The sequence below is a fragment of the Trichogramma pretiosum genome, unplaced genomic scaffold (assembly GCF_000599845.2).
Source record: "Trichogramma pretiosum strain Unisexual culture from Peru unplaced genomic scaffold, Tpre_2.0 scaffold43, whole genome shotgun sequence".
Lineage (NCBI taxonomy): Eukaryota > Metazoa > Arthropoda > Insecta > Hymenoptera > Trichogrammatidae > Trichogramma > Trichogramma pretiosum.
In genome coordinates this window covers 591,991-616,459 of record NW_019640864.1, presented here as the reverse complement: position 1 = coordinate 616,459, position 24,469 = coordinate 591,991, and the positions used below count along the sequence as shown (strand labels likewise).

The 24,469-nt window shown below is 42.0% G+C and overlaps 4 protein-coding genes across 6 annotated transcripts in view; 3 read left to right on the top strand and 1 right to left on the bottom strand.

The window, feature by feature from the left end:
* Positions 1-196: 196 nt before the first annotated feature.
* On the bottom strand, positions 197-4,195 carry LOC106649588. The gene is made up of 10 exons (XM_014367055.2): positions 3,912-4,195; positions 3,668-3,810; positions 3,438-3,591; positions 3,123-3,362; positions 2,822-3,045; positions 2,202-2,749; positions 1,367-2,087; positions 1,070-1,299; positions 858-989; positions 197-790 (listed from the first exon to the last, which is right to left on the bottom strand). Exons 1-10 carry the CDS (start codon positions 4,009-4,011, stop codon positions 772-774), a joined length of 2,511 nt encoding a protein of 836 aa, XP_014222541.1. The 5' UTR covers positions 4,012-4,195; the 3' UTR covers positions 197-771.
* Positions 4,196-4,565: 370 nt separating this feature from the next.
* LOC106649553 (succinate dehydrogenase assembly factor 2, mitochondrial-like) lies at positions 4,566-5,716 on the top strand. Its single transcript, XM_014367000.2, has 3 exons — positions 4,566-4,999; positions 5,072-5,211; positions 5,301-5,716. The coding sequence occupies exons 1-3, from the start codon at positions 4,967-4,969 to the stop codon at positions 5,572-5,574; spliced, it is 447 nt and encodes a 148-aa protein (XP_014222486.1). The 5' UTR covers positions 4,566-4,966; the 3' UTR covers positions 5,575-5,716.
* A 66-nt stretch (positions 5,717-5,782) lies between these two features.
* On the top strand, positions 5,783-8,985 carry LOC106649552 (late secretory pathway protein AVL9 homolog). Its single transcript, XM_014366999.2, has 8 exons — positions 5,783-6,195; positions 6,544-6,741; positions 6,809-7,037; positions 7,131-7,702; positions 7,782-7,916; positions 7,988-8,376; positions 8,446-8,534; positions 8,615-8,985. Exons 1-8 carry the CDS (start codon positions 6,124-6,126, stop codon positions 8,791-8,793), a joined length of 1,863 nt encoding a protein of 620 aa, XP_014222485.1. The 5' UTR covers positions 5,783-6,123; the 3' UTR covers positions 8,794-8,985.
* A 3,090-nt stretch (positions 8,986-12,075) lies between these two features.
* The window catches only part of LOC106649638 (serine/threonine-protein kinase tousled-like 2), a 41,426-nt gene continuing 29,032 nt past the window's right edge, over positions 12,076-24,469 (top strand). Inside the window, exons 1-3 of one of the 3 annotated variants that reach the window (XM_023457538.1) lie at positions 12,076-13,276; positions 13,423-13,691; positions 16,309-16,394. In XM_023457538.1, the coding sequence (XP_023313306.1) occupies positions 13,661-13,691; positions 16,309-16,394 (117 nt within the window). In that variant the 5' untranslated portion in view covers positions 12,076-13,276; positions 13,423-13,660. Of the gene's footprint in view, positions 13,692-16,308; positions 16,395-24,469 lie in introns of all 3 variants that reach the window. The other 2 variants (XM_023457537.1, XM_023457539.1) reach the window with 2 other exon arrangements.

Here is a 24,469-nt window from a genome sequence, read left to right as displayed (position 1 = left end):
CAGATGATAAAGTTTGGTTATTTCGAATGTTTGTATGCTTTATGTTGACCGGGTCACGTGATCCCGCATACAGATGAGTCATCCACCCAAACGTAACGGACGCTTCAACTTCCAAGGGTATAAAACATGTAAATTCATATGGCATAGATACAATTAAGTACGCAGGGAAAGGAAATCGATAATAGAAGAAGCAAAGTCATGTTTCCTATTTTATTGAATAATAATAACATGCAGCAGCTGGTATAAAAAAAGTTGATACAAAAGACTAATAGAAATCTTGATTCTTCGTTGAATGATACAAATAATTATGACTAATTAACTTAAGCTTTCAATATTTTTACAAATAAATATACAATTATCAAAGATTTGAAAAAAATGTTGAGTGTAAATGCATGCTTAATTTTCTATGATTCAAGTGTTATAAACATGTTTTTAAATACAATTTGTCGCGGGACAACAATTCATAATTATAAGGAGTAATAAAGAAACTTCGATAATAGTTGGTAGTAATTGATTTGAGCGATGATTTAAATATAAAAAATTCATTTGCTATCAACACCAATATAAGTATGCAACTTGATAACCAACATAACACGGAAATTCGACGTTAACACTAATATATAGGAATATTTTTCAAAAATGCACGAATGCAATGTTATTTACACAGTCTTACGCACGAAACTTATTCATCACAAAAATGATCTACTTTAAATGAGAAAACAATTCTCGATTTTTTTTATTTATAAAGCTCTTGATCTTTTCATCTTAAATTTATCCTCTCCTCAGCTTCCTGTAAAATATTAATTCAGTTATAGATTATGATTGATTATGAAAAGCTTGTAAAGTAACATACTGACTTGATTAAACTAGGTTCATGTAAATTTGTTGGGGCTTTCTTACGTCTCGGTCTTGTCGAAAGAGGTCTATTGCTTGCCACACTACTTTCTGAATCACTCGACTGTTCAGCTGGTTGCAATAAAGAACTTCGGCTGCAAAAATACACGAATGTCGTAATAATTATTTCTCAAATCAAGGTATATTGACCAATAATATGTTAATTTAAACTTACTACGAAGCTACGCTCGAGCTTGAAGAAGTTCTGACAGTTTCTTGCAATCGCGAGCTCGATCGGCGAACGCTGCTATCATTTTCGTTGTTTTCATTTTGGACCGAATCTTTCTTTTTATTTTCCTTATCTTTTGCTTTTGTTTTGCGCTGACGCGTTTTTTTCTCTGGTTGGTCAGACCATTCATCATCGCTTACCGCTTTCTTTTTTACTGCTTTTCTACGTTTTGGATTCTGCAAAAAAGCGATCAGCCATGGTAGTAAAAACCAGATATATTTTAAAAGATCAATAAAATCTTACCTCTTTGGATTTGCTCACATCGGGAGTTTTGATAATTTGTGTTTGATTGGCAGTGTAATCGAGCATTTCTGTCATACGTGGTAATTCGATTCTTGATCTGCTTAAACGTTCAGTCGTCAGTTCACTAAATCGTTTATTCTGGGCTCTTTGATCTTGGCACCTAACTGTTGTCGTTGACGACTCCTCATGTTGCCATTGACGAGGCACTCTCTGCGTCGACATGCGACTCATTGTCAAGGTGTCGGTGTCCTCCGCAGCTGGACGGCCTGGCCTCTCGGTCAATTGAATGGTGGCAGTTGGTTCGTCGTTATCCTGCTGAGCCATCAATGCTGGCCCAGCGTTTGTTCTGCCGTTCATTTTCATCAGAGGCTTTAGTGGCGTCAATTGCAGCAATTCATTGACATCGAATTGCAAACGTTCGGGCCGCTCGTCGAGATTTGATTGCGCTGCGAATCGCGGCTTCAGTTGGTTTCTCATATTTATCATTAACGTCTCGTCATCGTCGTCGTCGTCGTCATCTTGATAAGCATTATTATTAGGAGCTTTTTCGGATCCATAACGTCTTGACGATGTTCGCGATGAAGGCCCACGACGCTCCGTTACGAAATGAACCATTCGACGATCCGCGTAATCTTCATCATCGTCATCATCACCTTCATTTTGATCACTCTCGTCATCATGATCATCATCCGTATCATCGTTGTCATTAGCTGAAGGGTAACTGAATATTGAAGGAGAGTTGTATTATTATTAATTGTTTTTCATTTTTAATCAAAAAGAAAAAGAATAACAGAAAGTACTTTATTAAATGAAAATAAAAATACTTAAAACTTACGTAGAAGTATCTAAAACAGTACCAAGCGGCGTTGGAGAAGATAAGGACGCATTCAAACTATCTCGGACAGGATTTCTCCTTCCAAAAGCTTTTGGCAAATCAGGCACGCGGAATAAACTGCTCCGCCGAGCGCTATTCGTTGAACAAGGGAAAGTTGAAACAGGTGAAGTAGCACCATTTCGATCCTCTACGGTCTTGTTATGATCTGGAGGTGGTCTATTTTCTTGATCTTCATCGACGTCGATGTCATTTTGTGTTGAATCAAACATCCAGCTTGAACCTTCCATTGGATCAATTAAATGTGATTCCATGAGAGGCTGATTAGATTTTCGAATAAGTGATTGATGAATTTCTGCTTGGGTTGATATTGTATTGGAGGATAAATTTAAGCTATTCTCATTGCCAGATTCAGAAGATGAGTCTTGTGATTCTTGGGTTTCAGGAATAATAACACGATTTTCGTCTAAATAATCGGAGTTAGCGTCATTTTGAGAAACATCTTGACTTGAATGATTAGATTCACTAAATCTACGTGAAATATCTGCAAACTAGTGTATCACTTTATAATTTAAATTATACTTAATAATTATTAGCAAAATAAAATTTTATAAAAAGCTTACCAAATTTGCGCTAATAGTAGTTTGATTGTTTGATAAAAATCTTGAAATGTCTTGTAAGTGTACTTTAGGACTTTTTATTTCAGGGTAATCAGATTGACGCTTTGACAATGACAACCGTCCAGACAGTCTACTAGATTTTCGCTTTGAATATCTTCCACCACTTGATAATCTATTAGTAGATAATCTACTTGTTCTTCTATTGTTAATCAATCCTTCTTCTTCTTCTGAAATTTTAATTGAAAAAAAAAAAAAACATTATTGAACAAATTATTAAAATTAAATTTTCAAAAGCTTTATTTACCTTGATTTCTATTCAAAGCTAATGGAAGTATTTCAGATCTTGAGTGCCTATTTTCTGGAGGACTTCCATCAGGTGTACTTGGCCTTTCTTCAATTAAACTAAGATTTGAAATAGGTGGACGTGGCATGTGAACTCTACTTAAATTTATAGTAGGTTTTGTTATTGTATGACCACTGACCATAGGTTTAACAACACCTTTGGCTGGAGATTTCATAGATAATCTTTTAACAGACTCTCTTCCTAAAAAATGTTCAAATTCATAGTTTATTTATTAACACATTAATGTTAGTAGAAATATTAGAAAATTTAACTTACTACACGGAGAACTAGTTCTGCGGCTATGATTAACATAATTTTGATTGGATAAAATTTCATTACAGCTACTTATCGTATTGCTTAGAAAACCAGACATTGTAACGATTGTCTGCATCATTTCCTTAGCATTAGTCAAGATATTGTGAAGCAACGTCTAAAAATTCATAAAAAGAACATTAAAGTATTGAATTGAGCAAAATGTAGAAAATAAGCTTAAGACTGTAACTCACATCACGAGTGCGACAAGCAAGATTTAAGTCTTGTATTTCAGCCATTAATTCTGTGTTTTTTGAAAACAACAATTGGCTTTCTTGTTTTTCTTGATTAAGTGCGGTGGCCAGCAAATGATTATTAGCTTTCATCTTTTGATACACTAGAGAAAAGAAAAACAGTTAAGTCTCACAAACGTCAAAATACAGCGGCATAAAGCATAATAAAGTAACGTCAATTTTTAGGAATATTTGTAGTACTCACAAGGCATGGGTGCCTTTTTCTTCTGCGGCTTTATTCTTTGAGGTCTTTTCGTGAGCACCGTCGGCCTCTTGACCTTCTTATTTTTCGGCACTTTAGCCATTTTAAACAATTACCTTTGTTCACGCACATACGCAAAATTACAAAAAATCCGCTGAACGCCAGACGCACTGTCGGCTTCTTCGATTTCTGGTTTTTGCTTTCAAGGGTTAGGGTCGCCAGCAATATAACCCATAACAGAGAGATAGAGAGCGCGAATAAATCCTGAAGAATTGGCGCTCAGATTGTGCGAACGCGACGCACCACGCAGCAAAATTTGCGACCCCCCTCCCCCCGTACTTTACCCTCTCTCAAGCTTTTTGCACTTGTGAATGGCGAATTTGCGAATTCGAAATTGGCGAATTGAAACGTTCACGAGCGCAAGCGCACTCGTCACTTTCTCTTTTTCCGCGAACCGCGACTGATTTTGCAGTAATGTACGTAATGTAGGACATAAAAAGTATAACTGGATATTTTCCACGAATCGTTCGATGAACGAAAATTCGCTTCATCGCGAATAGTTTTGCTCCATTTATGGCTCGGACTCGATTCAATTAAACCGGGGCGTTCGTCAACCGCAGACCGACAAGCGGCTCGTAATATGTAAATCAAGTATAATCAATGGATGAAGTATTTAAATTTTCGCTCGCTTCAATGCGGAGCACATTTTCAATCAAAACATTCCTAATTCCTCTGCATCCTGCTTAATCTCCTTCGAAATGATCTGTCAATATTGAATTAATATAGTGGAGTGGAATTATCGGCACAGTGCGGTTATTGCGGTAGCGGCTCCGATGCGATGCGCGCGCGCGATCAATCGTGTGTGTGTGCGTGTGTGTATACATAACAAACTAGACAAAATAAACATCGTAGCAGACGTATTATAATCTGCGCACACGAGTTAACACGGCAGTAGACACGATCCGACCGACGTCGTCACTGGCACACACCGCGACGATTCGAGTTTTTCAACACTCTTAAACGACACAATAAGTGATAAGAAAAATTAAAAAAGCATCATGAACAACTTGCTCAAAATCAACGCCGCTTTGGTAAGTTGAAATTTTAAATTATTAGTGAAGTGTTATTTGTATTTGGAAAACTGACATTTTTGACGTATTCAGGTTAGACCAGCGCTTACGGCCGCGAGAAATATTTCGACAACTGGTGTAATAAGAAGTAAAGATACCAATGTCGGCGAGTCCGAGGACAATGTGCCGCCCTTCATCGAGAAGGGAGAGAGCACCGAGGTCAAACGAGCCAGGTAAACATTATAAACGACATCAAAAGTTTATTTCTATTACTCGTGCCGATCGTTATTCAAATTTTTCTTGTCTTTCTCCTCTGCCAAAGATTACTGTACCAGTCGAGGAAGCGCGGCATGCTGGAGAACGGCCTGGTGCTCAGCACCTTCGCCCATAAGTACCTGAACGGCTTCAACGAGAAACACCTGAGGCAGTACGATCAGCTGATCAACATACCCTCCAACGACTGGGACATTTATTACTGGGCCACCGGGGTGAAACCCGTGCCGCCCCAGTACAATAACGAAGTCATGTCGCTGCTGCAGGAATTCTTGAAGAACGAGCAGCGCGAGGCTCGCATCCGTCAGCCGGACCTTAACTGATCACCGATAAATGAAAATTGATGAATCTTATTTTATATTTATATTACTGTATATAACTTTCGTTGTAAATAGTGTGAATAATTATCATCGTGTTACAGAATCATTGCTTTATTGTACGCAAAAATAAAAATTGTCACGATAATCGTTGACACATTATTATGTGCATAGGTACGCCCCATCCCCACCTCTTTGCCATGCACCCATACACAATCGCCTACATGTCGTACAGTGGCATTGTTGTGTTGAAGTGTAAGTGCCAAGACGTCCGCGCCACAAACCGATACACAAGGAGCGAAACGTCAGTTCGTCTGCTACAGCACCGAGAGACGTCGTATCTTTCTCTCTCTCTCTCTCGCTATACGTTATAACGATCGTAAACACACACTTATATTACACATGCATTGAGTCATTTGGTGCGACGATTAATCGCGGAAAATATGAACGTTAATCAGCGAAGATTGGCGTGCAGAAAAGCGTAAGGAAGCCCCGTACGAGCGGACGAGCTCCATAATTAATTCAAACGACATTGGGTCGCGTCGCCAAGACGAGATGGCTGAGTCGTCCAACGGGCCGATTCTTCACGTTATCGTCGTCGGATTTCATCACAAGAAAGGATGCCAGGTAAAACGAGACGATAAGCGCGCTCGACTTTGTTCTCGATTTTTTTTGAGACGCTACTTCCGATACGTAAATACAAAAGGTAAAATATAAAATGTTCAATTGGAATGTGCATAAAGGTTAGAACGCAAAGGTACGTGCATAGCGTTTAGCAATGGACCACCTGTTTTGCTTGCAAATTCGTCTCGATAATTTTTGTCTTTAGCGAAATTTTGATAAGGTTATAAGAATAAAAGCGCATTACTCACTCGTCTTTTCAAAATGCTTTTGAGCATTGATAGAATGAATTATAAAAACGATGACTCATAGATAAAAAAAATGACGTATTTATCTATGTTCTTTATATTTCAGGTGGAATATTCATTCCCTCCTTTAGTTCCTGATGCACCAAATGAATGTCCAATTGGATGGAAGTACTTGCCAACCCTTGCTTTACCAGATGGGTCGCACAACTATGATGAAGATACAGTATATTTTCATCTACCCAGTCTTAGCGATCCCAATCGTACAATATATGGAGTTTCTTGTTTTAAACAAATTCCTGTAGAGGTAACAGTAAACATAAAGTATTGAATAAAGGAGCTTAATTAACCAATGGTTTTTTTTTAAATTATAGAAATTAGTGAATCGTACATCTGATATAACTAGAGGTACAGTCCAGAAATCTGTTTGTGTACTGAGTACAGCACCTCTGTACGGTCATATACAAGTCAAAATGGCACTGATAACTCATGCTTACTTCGATGAAGGAGATTTTAGTAAAGTATCTTTACTAGAAGAAACATATCATCATTTAAACTCTTGTATGAATGGAGAAAGTCAAATGCCTCCACAAGTTTTTATAGGTAAACTACACAGATTTGTATTAATCATATAAAATTACATGAAATTAATGATAAAATGTACCAAATAGCTAAAGTAACTAAAATTCTTTTTAGGATTATCAGCCAGAGATTTTATTCTTCAATTTCGCCACAAAGCTTTGTTACTCTTCAAACTCATGTTACTAGAGAAAAGAGTAGTGTTTTATCAATCACCAGTACAACCATTATGCTCGGCCATCCTCACACTGTTGTCGCTCTTTCCCGGTATGATTGAAACAGGCCTGCAGCAAGCTGCTTGCGTTAGACCATCCAGGCCAATGTCACCTATACCAAATTTCGACGACACCGACGAGCCTGCATCGAAATTCGAATCATACCTTATGACGAAGTCGTCAAGCTCGGAGAGAATGCAACCGGAGTCCTACGATTTAGACGATAACAGAACCGTTGAGTCGATGGAGGGTAAATCATCATCGTCTCGAATCGAACTCGAGCCAGAGGAAGAAGCCTTCAAAGTCGAGGAGACTCGCGCGGGACAGCGGCAGGATAACGATGCGATTGACGGTACCAGCAGAGATGCGGCTACTTTCGCGCTCGATGCCGAGGCCAAATTAACGAATAACATCACTCAAATAGCTAATATCGACCCTGACCTTTGTGGCATGCCTTTGTGGGTTTTTAATAAGGTACGTTGTCATTCACTCGTTATCGCGTTCTTTATCTTCTTTCTGTGTAATACAGCAGGAGACGATTATTTTTTTACAGGGCTACCTCTGTCTACCATATCTCTCACTGCCGTATCTCGATCTCTTAGGGGACGTGAACGTCAGGGGCTACGTTGTCGGTGCCACTAACGTTCTATTCAAACAGAAAAAAAATCTCATCGACGTTTTGGTCGAGGTAAATCACCATTACGAACAGTTTGATGAAACTCAAGCTAATCTCTTTCCTCGTGTGTCCTCTCACAACAGTCCGAAAGCGCCAGAATAGAGGCCAACGACCCGGAGCTACGTCGCCTGTTGCACTTGACGACCGAGGACTTGCGATTCGCCGACTACATCACGCGCCACGTATCCGAGCCGAAGAAAGACAACTTCTTTGACGGCGTCGGCTGGGAGGGCGGCGACGAGTGGATCAGGACGCAGTTTCGGGTCTACCTGCTCTGCCTGTTGAGGACGGTGCGCCAGGCCGATCCGCGACAGATCGACCATTACAACGCGGCCTTTGTGTCCGCTTGGAAGGAGACGAGCAATTACAAGAAATGGGAGGCTTTGAACAATCAAGAGATCAACAAGGTCGAGCCCGGACATCCGTTTGCTGGACAATTATCGATGCAGGACATGAAATTGAGATTGTCGCAGTGAGTGAGCTTTTTGCGATGCTGTTAAAAAATTGATGGTCTAAGGGGCAAATTATTTTTTATTCGCAGCACCATGCAAACTACAGAAGGTGGAAGAAAATTGAATCAAGCCATGACGTCGACCGGCCGAGCCATGGCTACTACGGGAAAAGCCGTTGGTAAGCTATCATTGCACAACGTTTTGACCAATTCGTTTGTGAAATAGGGTATAGATTTTGTTTCTTCTTTTACCATTAAGGCGGCGCACTGTCCCAAGCGAAAGGTGCCTTTTCCAGTTGGTGGAGTACATTGACGACAGTTCAGCCGGGCGACGGGTTGGCGGCCGCCTCCGCCGAGCAGCAACCCTCTTCGAGGCCCGAGCAACAGGTACCGGACGTGGTGCAACACGCGAAAATTGAACACAGCCGCCTCGAATAGGTATAAAGTGTAACTTTGAACTAACGCGAGCGATTAAAAGTGCCAAGGAAAACCTGGTGCATGGCGGGCTGTCTCTCTGGTCTGGTCGCCAAAAGCTCGATTGTGGTTTTTCCGACTCCATGACGCTTTATTTTTGGACTCCGCACTCTACGAGCGTACGATCGTATGAAAAGCGGATTAAACGAAAAAAAACACAAGCCTTGCCTAGTCCATATCTCAAACACATGTTAGCTTTTAAAAAAAGAGGAAAGGGGATTCATTAAAGACATTAATATACGAGGCATGAAATGCCGATAATTTCAGTCGTTTTCTCTAAAAATCAATGTCCCAGTGAGAGATAAAATTATTATAGATTATATATATTGTGACAATGTCTATGTTGAACAAATTTTAATCTTTTGAAAATCGTGTATTTTGATAAATGTTTAAATAGTACATACATATTATATTAAAAAATATGTAAATATTGAGTAAAAAAAAACAAAATGGAATTTGTCCAATGGTTAGACAATATAGATTACACAGGTCATGTCATATGGTTCGCAGAATTCGCCATGGCACGAGATTTTATTAAATTGTACATAATATAATTTTTTTAGCAATTATAACCGCAGCAGAAAATTATTTTTTTTTATAGCCAAAAAAAGTTAAAGCTCAATGATCTGATATATTATTAACGACTATATATATTATTGAACTTCGTGAAACATTCCGCGAAAACGGACACGTCAATATTTTTTTATAATTTGTATTATTTCTTCCCACACCCGACGCTCGTCATTCATTTCGAGAACAAAAGTGCTTTATCTCTACTAATGACGTGTTCTAATGCACAAGCATGTAATGTACTTGGTCGATGTACGCTATTAAAATGTAAAAACTTTTATGTGATATTTATTTTACTCGGACATTTTACAACATTATAACTCGTTTAGCCTAAGAGAGTATAACGCCGTGGCAGTTTTCTATTTTGCATCGATCCGATGACATTTTTTTCTTGTACATAGTGTTAGAATCGAGAGATTATATGCTACATAATAACACACACACACAGCTTACAAACGGCGATCATTTACTTAAGTAAAAGGAATTAGATTTCTTCGCGATAAGAATTTTGACTTCGTTTCGAATTTAGTACAAAGTCAGTGTATAAGAAGAAAAAAGAATAAATGAAATTTCTCGTTCCCTTGAAATATATAAGCGCCGCTAATTATCCTATCATTAAAACTCATACAATTGCGCGGATTGTACAGACATTATACTACAAATGTACACGCGAGCGCTTTACTATTATTTAGTATAAGGAGAAGCGTCGCTATATGAGTGACGATGAGGACGTGTAAGTACTTTGTAGAGCCTCTATACGAACGATTTCACAAAAATTGTTACATTAAAAAAAAAAAAAAAAAAAAAAAAAAAAAATTATAAATCGATTCGTTGCTTACTTATTTCTCAAAAAATCCAAATGATAATTTATCTCAAAAAATTATTTTATTCGTCAATTATGTTTTTTGAATTTAAAAAAAAAACATTTAAATTATGCATCCTACAGCGGGCATCCGAATTTCCACCAATAAGACGCTCGCTTTAGGGGAAGCATCAACGTCGGTAAGTCGAATGCATAGTGCAACCGAAGGATGGCGACTGCGTGGCGGTAACGGCAAGTGATCGTGACATTGCACTCGCAGCAACGTATACCTAACTCGATGATCACCTCTAAAACGAAGTACACGATAAGTGATAAAATGGTGCATTAATTATTTTCAAGTAGAATATAACGTTCGAACGCAATTCATGCCAACCCACGTATAATTTAAAGATTCAAATTATCGAACTTGCCGAAGACGGTTGAGCGTCCGATTGGCATCCAACAGTTTCCATAAACGCGCGCCACTGCCTAATTGCCGTAATTGATTAAATTTTTACGACGAATTTGGAAATCCAAGGTGATAAGGTGGATCCATTGATTCTCAAACGTCGACGCGCAGCATTATATATTATTTTTACGCGTGTGTAAAATTATTCTTGAAAGCGACCGGCTGCATCGACTTTCTCTCTCTCGTGTATTAGGATTTTCGTTTATCTTTCGTGCTGCGTCGTTCATCTGTTACTTCGCGTCCAAAATGGAGCGAGTAATCGTTAATATATAGATAATATTAAATACATTTTCTCTCGTCGTCGCTGGCTCGTCTACGCGCACATATATAAGCACGTAACGATGTGTAGGTATATATGGATATTCATGCCAGTCTATATAGATCGCGCACCTAGTGGTGGCATATAACGATTGTCAAGGGCACGTGTGTGCCTCGAGCTGCTGCCGCCGCCACCGACCGAGTAGTATCCTTACGAAAGTCCAAGGACGCGGCGCGTTAATCGATGCGTAAAAATATTCATCGTCGTTTATTATATAGCCGCGTGTGTTTCAACTTGTAAGTATAACTGCACGAGCAGCAGAGATTGGAGTTGACAATTTTTCAAACCGCGCCGACTCTCGTCCGTAATACCGCCCATATATATACACACATACGCAATAATAAGGTAGTCGACCGCGGTGGAGCAGCAGCAGTTCATTTTCTTGACCTATATATCGCCTGGCGCGCGCGCTTCGCTCGAATTTTTATATACCTGCGACGATAATCTAGACGTTGTCCACAATCTTTTTTCGAATCATTTTTGCTGTGCTCCGCGAATTATCGATTCGAGTGAACGAAAAAAAGCTCTCGACGTCATCCGCGCTCCAACGCGAGAAAGAGAGAGCATAACACACAGAAAGCGCGTCACACTCGTCAGACGTCAAGTATAATATGGTCGTTTAGATATCACGAAGAGGCGCGCATATTATATTATGTACAAAAGTCGGAAAATGGTCAATTCGAATGTGTGCTGCTCCTCCGTACTACTCTGTTTCGCCTTCTTTTCCGCGGCGCTGCAACGAACTTGACTAAATCCTCTCTCCCTCTTTCTTTCACTCGTCTGTGGTATATACATGTGTGTACTACACCTAATACGACATATATATACGACGCTCTCGGTGCACTAAACGTATATAAGGTATACATTTTTCGTGTGTGTGCCGCGAAACTCTCGGTGTAGTGCAGCTCCGTGTGTGCTGCTGCATTCCCTCTCGCGCGCGGCGTTTAACTATCTACTCTACTACTACGACTACGTGTGCCCCCACCACCGCCGAGTTCCGCGCAAAACCAGCAGCAGCACACGGTCACTACCACAGGCTCGCCGACGCGACCGCCCGTGTCTGTGTCAGTGCCTGTATGTGTTGTGTGTGTAATAAGACGAGAGAGTCGACAACATAGTGGCCCAATATACTCAAGCTCTCTCGTTGCCATTGTAATCGTCGTCTCATCGATATACATCTCCATATTCGGCTCGTTTACATCGTTCCGATAGAGCATCGCCAAGAGAGCGGCTACTTGGTTAACAGTACAATTAACGTATCGACTCGTATTATGATATATTAGATTAACGAAAAATCGCAGCCGATCGCCGAAATTCCGTAGCGCCTGTGTGCCTGCTGCTATTACTACCTACTGCTGCTGTTGCTGCTGCTGCTGCTGCTGCTGCTGCCGTTGCTGCTGCAAGTGCGTGAACATATATATTGTGTAGTTGCATATATAGATATACCTGTATGCCAACGGCTGTGCGTGCGCAAGGAAGGAGTTTGAAGTGTGTCGCGAATTTATACATCATATATACATCGCACGGAAAAAGAAAAACAACGTTGACATATTAAGTGTTTTCTTCATTAAGTGTGCAGTTGATTATAATCTGACAACCAGAATAAACGTATCTTCTGGACTAACGTGACGTCTGCGTGTGTTGTGTATATGTGCGTGCGTGTATATACATATAAAATACGTGTGTGTGTTGTGTCGAATTCGCAGTGTGCTATATGTACACACATGTAAATGATAGCGTGCTATATATTACGAGGCGCGTTGAATCGTCGCTTTTCATCTATGACAACGGCGTCGGACCCTCTCGTTGGACGCAGACAATGAAAACGTCGCTTGGATGAATAATTTTAATTCTTCACCATTATTAATTTGCTGCTGCTGTCGCTCAGCTCTTTACTGCCGTATCCTGCTATACCTGTATAGCGTGCGTTGGTGTTGGTTACCCGCGCGCGTGAAATAACCTCAAAAACATTACGTTTTGCATCTATTCTATCTATATACACATACAACAGGCACACTTGTGTACGACAACGACGATACGACGATTCTTCACACACGAACGAACGCACCCACACAAACAACGCTCGCTCGCACACAGTGGCACGCAAGAGTCGAGCAGTTTTTCCTACATAATAATAGTCTTATCAACTCTACGTGTGCCGATTCGTTATTACTATTGTTTTTTTCCTCGTTGGACCCACGAAGATAGAGAAGCTGTGGCTAATCGCGCGATCGAAAATTCCTGTGCCAGATATCGTTCGAGAATTCGCCACAATGGTCCGGAAAAAGTAAGAAGATTTCTCCGATTTTTCCTCGAAAAATTCAGCTCGGATCCAAAGCTCAGGGTTCGATTTTAATACGCAGAAGCTCATTTTTTTCGTTTTTACTTTTTTTTCTTCTTTTTTTTTTTGTTGTTGAACGACGACGTCGACAGTGATCTGTGTTGCATCGCAGTTGTGCAAGGGAGAGAGTGACTTACGAGCTATTATCAGATGATTTTTTGCATGAAGATAGTTCATTGAGTTATTTTTTGTTATAATACATGCACGGTATCAGTGCAGCAGTGCTTGCAGTTTAAAAGACAAATTCGTGCTTGTGCGTGTGCAGTTGGGATTAAATGATTTGTTCGATTCAATTAGTGCCAATTACAGTTGTCCGATGGATTATCAGGAATGACTGAGAACTGCTGGAGTGCTGGCGGTGGTGAGTATATTGTTTCAATTATTTTTACCTTTATTTATTTTTTCTTTTTTTACTATGGCTTAGTTAAAATCGAGGTAAATATTTTTAAATCAAGTCAATGGTTGAAAGAACCGTTTAGTTCTATGTACCGTGCTAATGTATCGAAAGATTATTTGGAGCTTTAAATCACTGCTCAACTTCGGTCGTTGATTGCTGCATCGCTTGATCAATGATTGATGCATATAGGTGTTCTTTTTTACCCTGTTTACTTCAACCTTCGATAAGTAAAAAGAGCCTTGAAATTAACAATTCCAAATCGATGTGTACGAGTAGAACGTTCATGCATTTTTCCAAGTTGCCTTACGTTATACTTTTCGCCGACACTTACACATACACATACGAACCTGCAATCACGTGTCTAATACAGCGTCGATTTATATCTTCCGAATCTCGATGCGATAAATCCCAATAGTCATAAATATACGCCGTTTCGGATAAAAAAAAAACAACAACCTGTGTAAATAAGGTGTGTATAAAACTCATGCATGAATCATAAAAGTCCGTATCATCGCGTCTTATAAACGAATGCACACACTATTCTTTTTCTCGTCTCTATCTCTCTCTTTCTCTTATACTCGCGAGGTCATCGCAAAAGCACATCAGCCATTATATTATTTGGCCGATTCTATTTATAAAATCTCTGCCTAACCGACGAAGACGAAGAAGAAGAAGTAAGTATATAAAGTATATAAGTAAGAGAGAACGAGGCATGAAGAGGAAAAAGTATTATATACGCGTGACGAGGCGCCCGGTGCCCGTCCGTGCGATATGTCTCATTTGTGCCGTGACTGTCGGCAGCGCAGAGAGAGCTTTACCCTGCCCGATGATGCTGCAGCACCGTGAAACGAGCCGCTAAATGTGCGCCTGCCAATTCGATGTAACAAATTCGTTTCCGAAAAAACACGGCTAACTTTTCTACTGCAACTTTATCGAGAGAAGCGTTCGAGGAAAGCATCAGTACCGAGGAAAGAAGCGAGCTAATCGGAATCGAAGTCTCGACTCGGTTCGGGAGGGCAAGTATTGGTGTCCGTATGCAGAGTGCAGCAGCGATGCGGTATTATCATACTACATATAGAACGCGCGCGTGCAGCAGGCAGAAAGCGAGAGACGGGAGCGCGGCGATGATGATGCGGCACTCGGCGGCGGATGCCTGGGTATCGTGTCGACGACGACGAACGAACGAGCGAACGAGCGAGTAGGCGACGACGGTGAAAATGAACGAGTCAGTGGCACGCGTGTAATTCGCAATGCTCCAACAGGGTGGGGACCTCTGGCGGCCTACTTTTCACCAACCACCGCCGTCGTCGTCGTCGCACTCTTGGGTCTCTCTCTCTCGTCTTTGGTTCTTCTTGTTGGCATATAATTCACACATACGTACACACATATGTGTATTATGTATATGGGATACGTGTGGTAGACACAACATACACACTCGAACGTATATTCCCGTGTACGGAAATCTGTCAGCCAGTCTTGTGTATGTGTGTATAACACTATTATATGGTATATACACACATATAAGCGCGTCGGTGCAACTGCCTGCCGCGAGAGACTCCGTGGTACAAAATCGATCGGTTGTATACCCTTCTCTCTCTCTCTCTCTCTCTTTCTCTCTATATCTCGCTTGGTCGACACATAGTGTCACGCACGGACAAGGTTTGTGTTCTGGCTTACACTCGTTTGTGTGTGTGTCTCTGCCTACGTATGTGTTTTACGCGTGCGGACTCTGGGCAAGGCTCTCTCTTCAGTAAGGTTACTCTCCTCGGCATTTTGTTCTCGAAAATTTCCTCCCGGTACGAGCGAATCCGACGACAATAGCCATTGCCGATTCAGTGGATTGCTCGGCAGCCCTCGCTCTCGTGTCTCTTTGCGGAAAATCGATTCGCGTTTTTCACGTTTGTGGAGAGCTCCCAGTGTAGCACATGAAAAAACATTCCATTAAAATATATTCATCGAAATAGAAGGTGTGGTCATTACGCGCGATCTTATTATTATTTGCTGTATAGTTGCGCGTTTACACGCGCGTAAGTATATAGACATCTTGACGAACAAATGATCGCATGCAACGTAATGCGATCGCTCATGGCTCCTCGATGTATAAACTCGCAACCATCTCGTACACACTGCGTACGATTCCCTTCCAGCTCTAACGTCGTTTGTCGCGTCACGAATATCGCGTATATATCAGCACAATAGCAGATCTCTGGATTTTTCTAAGCGTCTCGTATTCGTCACTCCGTAGGTATATGGCATCGCAATCGGAAAGACCGCAGCGTCCATACTTTTTTCTTGTTTTTTTTTCTGTTTACGCTCGTTCTTATTATACTACGCTAAGACGGCGTGGAAAAAAATTTGCCCCGCGATCTCTTTCTTGACTACGGAGCTACGAGCCGCGTAGTGCGACTTACGCGACACATCGGAGCTACGTTCAATATATGCTTCACCTAGACACACATGTAAACACACGAGTACAGTACGTAGGCCGGAGCGTCGAGTACACTTCGATATGGATGTTTCTTTTTGTCATATAGACGATATAGTACACGATGACGAATATGAAAATTTCAATGTGTTGCAGGCGCTGGGGTCAAAATGGAGCAGTTTCAGCCCACCCTCGACCCACGTAAGCAGGAATTACTCGAGGCACGTTTTTTAGGAGCAAGGGTGAGTAAAGAAAATCAAGGATAAAATCAATTCCTGGTCATAATACATATTACGAAGTTGAAAATGCGAAGAACAGCAAATGAAATTTAATATACACGCCGCGCGCACACTGAATAGTACAAATATATTATACATATAATACGGCGCAAGCTCTCCTCCCAATCGATCCAGCCCGAATTGGCCTTGTCATTATTATTTACGCTGAGGCGCAGACCGCGTACAGAGACCGTCGTATCGTTGTTGCATACATATGTAGAGCATCCATATACAGGCGACTCATCGTTGTGCAGCAAAGGCTACAAAAAAAAGCAGAGAGAGAACGCAGGAGATTTTGACGGGCGCGAGCGGGGGCGGGTTGGTATGCATGCGTCCTTGACGTTCCGTGTGCCTGTGCGTTGTGTGTCTCTGCATCATGTGCAGTAGCGAGGATCGCGATGCGCGGTGAGTCTCGCATCGCGTTATAATATCTCGACCGATGATAAAAGCAGGCAGCAGCGGTAGCAACACACATACGCAGCAGCGGGATCAAGCCGTTGCTGCTGCTGCTGCTGCTGCTGTGTAGATTGCTGCGCGAGGCGACGACTCGAAAGTGTTTATATAGTAGAGTAGAACTGTAGATATATCGAGCCACGCGCGGAATTACATTGTAAGTCTCCGAGAGAGTCGGAGCTTTCGAATTTTCGTGCATAGGTGTCGTTTTATGCATCGATCTCGTTCGCCGTCGTCGTCGTCGTCGTTGTCGTCCACCAGCGTTAGCAGAGACTTGCGGCGACGGCCGTGTCAGCTCTCTCTCTATCTCACTCGCTTGCTCGACATTTTCAATTTTTCCACTCTGCACACACAAGCAGCAGCAGCAGCAACAGCGGCACACAACGAGCGGTGCAGACTGGCAAACAGGCAGCCACGTACACTGTATACAGTGCGAATTTCGTATCTATGGCGCGCGACTCTCCGAGCTAGAGTAGCGAGTGAGCAAGCGCGCGCGCGCGTACGACCTGCTTTTCGAAAGGGATTTCCTACTTCCGCTTATTCGCTTCTGTAGCATTACGCGCGGGCACGATGCGTGTATAATATAATATATAAATGTCTATCGTCTCTCTCTCGTTCTCGCTGTTGCTGCTGTTGCTGCTGTTTCCATTCACTTTCTGCCATCTAGACGATGTAACGGGAAGCTGTCGCTGTCAGATATTGTAAACGTCACTGACTGACGTATTACACACCTACGAGCGCAAAATTCATTTGCTTATCTCCGCTGCGCGTATGTGCGTTTGCTGCATCGCGGAGCTTTGCTCTCTGATCTCGCAGGCGCGTCTCTTTTATAACGTATTATATCCGAGTGAGCTTTGGATGTATCCTTGGGGGCAAAAAAAAAAATTTCAATGATCTTTTCTCGTATCGCTCGATTGGATTATTCGTCGGTAATTTTAAGGAGGAAAATCCATCGGGGGACGTAAATACAATATTCTTCTTCCCGTTTAAGTACTGCAGCCGCAGCAGCTGGTAGCTGATGTATATATATAGCATAAGCAACGTCACCCCTTATCGAGTCTTTCACAACCTCCCTCGCAACTGGGCTATTAGTAATTTTCTCTCTTTCGTCGCTATCTTCGCGCCTATATATGTATACGGTAACGACAGCACACACCCCACATAGTAGCACATATACAGTGCCACGTCGAGAGTAGTTGCAAGCCAGAATCGATCGAGGAGAGAGAGACAGAGAGAGAGAGAGGTGGAAAGCCGCAGCCCGAAAATTCCAACTCTCGGCGTCTCCTCTGGAAAATATTTTCCAGCGTATCTATATATAGTGCGCGATGTCCTGTACCTGTATAATATCTGCTGCGTTTTTCGGGCTCTCTACTGCTCTATGTTGATCTGCAGTGCGTACGCCTGCTGGCATACGCTATACATACAAAAGGTCAACAAACCCGCTCCGTTCATAGGCATGTGCACTATTTTTTTGCCCAAAAATTGCTTGAAAATGTTATTTGTCTACGCGTAGCGACTGAAACTATTCGTGGTATGCACAAAGAGCGACATTACACGCGTCGTTTGTTCATTACATATAGATATAGGATATATAACCCCAAGGTCACTTTTCATCGCTTCGCGGCAATATCGTCGTGTATTATTAATTCTCACACAACGTGTCGATCTGTCTCTCTCGCTCTACATATATACCATCTATGTGTATGCGTGCGCGCGCAATATATAATGAACAAAAAAACCGAGTTTGTCATTAACTCATAAAGCGCTACGAGGAAGGTAAAAATTTGCGCCTCGATTTCTCGATTCTATAAATAGCCTCTGAGTGAGAAATTACAAAAAAAAGAGAGAGAAAATAAGCAGAAAAATGTTTTAATGCTCGCGAGTTAGCTCCGTGCATTCAATATAGGGATCTTTGTGCTGGTGTCGCTGCGCACTGGTGAGCGCGTTTGACATCTCTCATTAACATGGATCCGCTCGTCGATTATAATCGAAATGTCCAATTACTCGCGTAATCTATACTCGACGTTGTATCGATGTTTTCATCGCGCGAGTCCGTTAGAGAGTGCGGCAAAAGTTTGTGCAACATTGTCCGCGCGCCGCGATATTATCGGGGCGGGTATATCTTTGCGGTTTATCTGTATATTTTCAATCTTGATAAGGTGCTGCGGAGCATCTCGGCGTAAGCACCGAGAGAGACTCCTATAAGCAAACTCCAAAAGACAGCGCGAGAGAGGGAGAGAGTGAAAATCGACCATTTTGAATATTTTACCGAGTTTGAAACTAGCGGCCTATTGATCGGGCTTTGACGACGATGGGTGGGTCATGCCCAGCAGATTTTCAGCCTCTATGTATGTGCGTGTGTACTGGAAATTCTGAACTCGCGGCGTCGTACTCAGCGCCGTTCGATCGAGGAGTGTTTATAGATTTATTCTTAATCGACTCGATTAAAGGCGAACAGCTGCCGCTCTTGTGCATCGGAAACATTAGTATCATACGCGTAACGAGTGCCAGTGCTATATTATGCACTGGAATAAAGACGATCAGAAGAAGCCAATGTTTTTCGCGCGGCATATTATACTAACTGTTTCTAACATTAGCGCGAATCGTCGCGATAAAGTTTTTTTATTTATTTTTTTCTTTCCTACCCGAACGAACGGAAACGTATTACACGCGTATTACAACGCAAACGCAAAATCGGTTAGTCTTATTGAGCGCCGCCTCCTTTTGTATATGATATATTATATCCCACGGAGAGTATAAGAACAGCAGCAGCAGCAACGTCGGCGGTGGCAGGCGGCGTGCTTGACGTTTCGACGGCGATTCCCGGTAATTTGCCGTGACGTAAGATTTGTTTACAGAAAATGAGTCGTATGCATGTACGCGAGACTTGTGCATTGTAACATTTTCATCGTGGCTGATGTCGACTATATATTGTTGACAACGAGCGCGCGAATAAAATCAAAGATCGACCCACTGTGCTCTGCACACACATAGGTTGCGCTTTGCCGCGCGCACGGCAGCGACTCCGAAATAATACGATCGATTCGTCGTCGTCGCGCACTGCTGCCTCGCACGCGAAATTATATTATCCCGAAGGTCATGCCGCTGCTTCTCTAATCGCTTGCTATTTTTATGTTTTCTTCTTCTCCATTTTTTTTGCTCTGTTTTATTCTTTAAAAATTGACGACAGTATCTTATCGCGGGAGCTGCTGCTGCTGATGACGAACGTGTCGAATATTGAAAAATATGTTTCGGCCTGCACTCAAAATCTCTCGTTGAAAATATCGCGTGTAATACGGCTTGACTTGCGAGTTGACTGATCTTTCTCTCATTTTAACGCGCCGTAAGTATAAAAGAGAGCGGCGGGTGGAGCGACGTTGCCAGCTCGAAAATATGTGCGCGCCTCTGTGCAAATGAGCTTGTATGTGTATGTAAGTAGATATGTGTGTGTGGATCTCAGTATGTATTTTGTTAGGCTTATGAGTCTATATACATATATACTCGCGCACATGCACACACACACTCATTGTCGAGAGAAACTTAATGCATCTGTATGGGTCTGTATCCATATAAAACCGCGAGAAGCTATATTTGTCCATTGGATTTTGTTTACTTGGAACACATTGTCTCCGATTCATTAGGTGTTCTACGAAAATAGATTAGTCAAAATTTGATGAATTTGAATCTTTCTTCTAGAACTCTATCCTTTACGTAACTTCATTCCTTTTTATAACACCAGGAGGTCAAGAAAAAAAAAGGAAGAGAAATGTTAAAAAAATTGTTTTAAATTTATTTATTTAAATCATAAGGAAAATCTATAATAGCACATAACATCAAACATTAAAAAATACAACAAAAAGTATGCTCAAAAATCGCCATCATTAACTTTGGCCTGCAGCCGCCAAGCAAATATTATATAAATCTTTGTTATTTAGATGATCGATGACAATGTCACTGCACTCCAATGGCAGCCGGTAGTGTATTAGCTTTAAGAAAAATTCCAATGTCCAGTCCCGGAAAAATTTTCTCCATAGTTTCTCGCACAGATGCAAAGCATAAACCTTCCAATATTTAAAATCATATAACAGCGCATAATTCGAGTATTCTAAGTATGCCAGTTGTTTCGCCAGCTCTTCAGGCTCCAACCGAATCAGATCGTTGAGCGACAGGCTCGGATAATGTATCATTTTCTTTTTCGCTAGGTTCGCGAACTCCTCGTCGTCGTACCAGCATTCGTCAAGATTCGTCGATTTCTCGAACAATCCATTTTTTGCGAAAAATGTCATGATCGACAAGGCGTCGTCTTGATCCAGCTCATAACAGGTCAAGTGACTCGCACTGGGAAAAACGAAGCTAAATAAATCAGCCCAATGATCAAAGAGTAAATCCATGGTATTCGGTTTAAGATTCGCCAAAGCCAATTGCAGCGGTGTTCGACCCTCATTGTCCCATGTATCAATGTGCACCGTTTGCTGCATGTCGTCATTGATCTTGAAAAATATCTTTGCCAACTCATTTTCTCTGAAACAGTTTTTTTTGCAAATAAAGTGCAGAGGTGTCGATCCGTTTTCGCTGGCTAAATTCGGGTTGCGCCTCTTTTTAGCAAAAATTCGGCCCCATTTTCGTTTTTCCCAGTACACAGCAGAGTGTAACGGAGTCCAACCCTGCTTATCCCGTGTGTCGACTTGTACCATCTGCTGAATTTCGTCGTTAATCGTAAAGAATGTCTCTGCCAATTCACGATCAAACATGTGCCTGCTAATAATTTGCAAAGGTGTGCATCGCGTTTTGTTCATCAGATTCAGATCAAGCACCTCTTCTCATTAGTGAATAAACCGCCTTTTTTGGCCGTAGCACAGAGCAAAGTGCAACGGTGTGTCGCCCAACTTGTCCTGGGTATTGATCTGCACCGTCTGCTGATTTACGTCGTTGAGGTAGAAGAATAGCTCGGCCAAATCATTGTTATGATATTGTTGACAAATGATGTGCAGAGAAGTCGTTCCTTCCGCGTTAGCCAAATTCGGATGGGTGCCGTTGTTCATGAGCAACAGGAATGTTTGCACATGACTTCTTTTCAGAGATAAGTGCAGAGGTGTGTTACCCAACTTATCCTGGGCATTGATCTGCACTTTTTGGCTTTCATCGTCGCAGATCTTGAAAAATATCTCAGCCATATCATAGTCACTTTGGTGGCAAATAATGTGCAGAGATGTCCATCCCTCCTCGTTGGCCAAATTGGGATCAGATTCTCTTCTCAGCAGAAATTCAACCAGCGTCCTGTGGTTACAAGTCAGAGCCAAGTGCAGCGGTGTTTGCCCCTTATTGTCTTGGGCATCGACTAACACCGGCTTCTTAAGCTCGTCGCAAGTCTCAAAGAAATGCACTATCAAATCGTCATCTCTTCCCTCAAGCAGATAATGAGCAGAGGTGTCCATCCGTCCTCGTTGGCCAAATTGGGATCGGCTCCTCTTTTCAGTAGAAATTCCGCCATCCTCCTGTGGCCTAGAGTCAGAGCCAAGTGCAGCGGTGCGTTACCCAACTTGTCCCGGCTATCGATCTGCACCGACTGCTGTTTTTCTTCGTTGAGATAGAAGAACAGCTCCACCAAGTTGTCATCGTATTTTTTCTCGCAAATAATGTGCAAAGGAGTCGTTCCTTCGGCATTAGCTAAGTTTGGATCGCGCCGATGTTCAGCAGCAATAGGAACGTTTGCACGTGACTGTCCATCAATGCCGAGTGCAGCGGTGTGTTACCCAACTTGTCCTGGGCATTTACTCGCACCGTTCTATGACGGTCATGGTTAATCTTGAAAAATGTCTTTCCCAATATATAGTTGCCTTTCTGGAAAATAATTTGCAGGGGCGTGAGTTCTCTGTTAGCCAAATTCGGGCGGGTGCCGAATCTCGCCAGTGAATCAGCCACCTGTGCCGAGCGCGCAAATCGACATGTTGCGTGCTGCGGTGTATTACCTAACTCGTCCCAAGCATTGACTCGCATCACTTGCTGATTCTCGTCGCAGATCTTGAATAACTGCTCTACCAAGTCGTGGTTATCCTGAATATCCTTGCAAATGATGTGCAGAGGGGTCGATCCATCTTCATTGGTTAAATTTTGATTCGCGGCTCTTATCAACAGCAGCTCGGTCAATTTTCTGTGGTCACGGTCTAATGCGCAGTGTAACGGTGTGTCACCGTTCATAGTTTGGGCGTCGATCCGCACAGGTTGATATTTTTCATCGGTGGTCTCGAATAACATCTCCGCCACGTCGTCATTGTCGCAGGCTCCGCTGGCAATAACGTGCAGAGCAGTCGATCCAAATTCATTGGCTAGATTCGGGTTGCGCCTCTTCTCAGCAGCAACTCGGCTATATAGGTATGTTCGTACCGTAGATCTAACTATAATACCTGCTAGATATACGAGGCAATCAGGATCCTGGCCGAGCTCGAAGAATTTTTCGACGACTTCTTTACAACCAAACTTGCAGGCTACATGAAAATGCGTCAATCCATTTTCGTCGGTGTAATTCACATCAAACCTGTTATATATTTGAAAAAGCTTACGGATCTTGGTATTCTCGTTACGTGACCCACATGTACGGTACGCATGATGCAGTGAAGTGTAACGCCGCGATGGCGGCTTACCGTTTTCATCGACTTCGTGCTCGTCTTTGTAGCCAGTTCGAATTACGAACCGCTAGAGTGTCTCTCCTCCATTATTCCACCGATTATCATTTAATGAATCCAAAAGAAGAAAATCAATTTCTTTCTTTTGAAAAATGTCTTGGAGATCGGGAAGTTGGTCCTCCGAATTCCTGATAAAAAGATCGAGTTTTTCTAAAAGGTGATATCGCTCTTGTGCGTTCTTCCAATTGATCTGTTCACGTAAGCTCTTCACTTTTTTCAAGTTCGAGCGTTCGATACGGTTAACCTTGCAACCTCCATTTTGAATTGTGGCCATAGCTTTGCTCGCTTTTGCACAACACACAGTCACTTATGGTACAAAATACTTTTTTACTTTTAATCACTTTCTGCAGTCGATGCAATTATGCTTCGTTATTTATGCTATCGACTATAATTTTCACTCCGGTCTATGTAGAGAGTTACGAACATGTGAATGGCGAGCAAGTAATTGGACGAGTACGCACAGACCAACGTGGCTGTTCAGTGTTCACGCGTGCGACATCGTTCAAACGTCCCGCTACACATGCGCGCTCCGATCAGCGCCCTCGCGTGGCGATCGAATCAAGTATGTGTCAATCAAGACTTTATGTTCAGTCGTTCGAGCAAGAACTGGGTTCCGATGAGCATGCAATATATTTGATAAAAACGAAATCAGTTCTTTTACTAAGTTATTAATTATTTCAATATATTTATTTGAGTAAAAAGTAAAAAGAAATGTGTGCAATAATCGATTCTTCGGAAAAATTATTGAGTGGGTTTTAGAGAATTTAGTGAAATCACATCGGTCGCAGTCCCGTGAATCGAATCGAGTAAAGTTGCAACGTTACAATAGGCACGATAGACCGCCGGCTGGACGTACACCGCTGCGATTATCGCGCTCGTTCGTTTATTCACCCGGGTTAACTG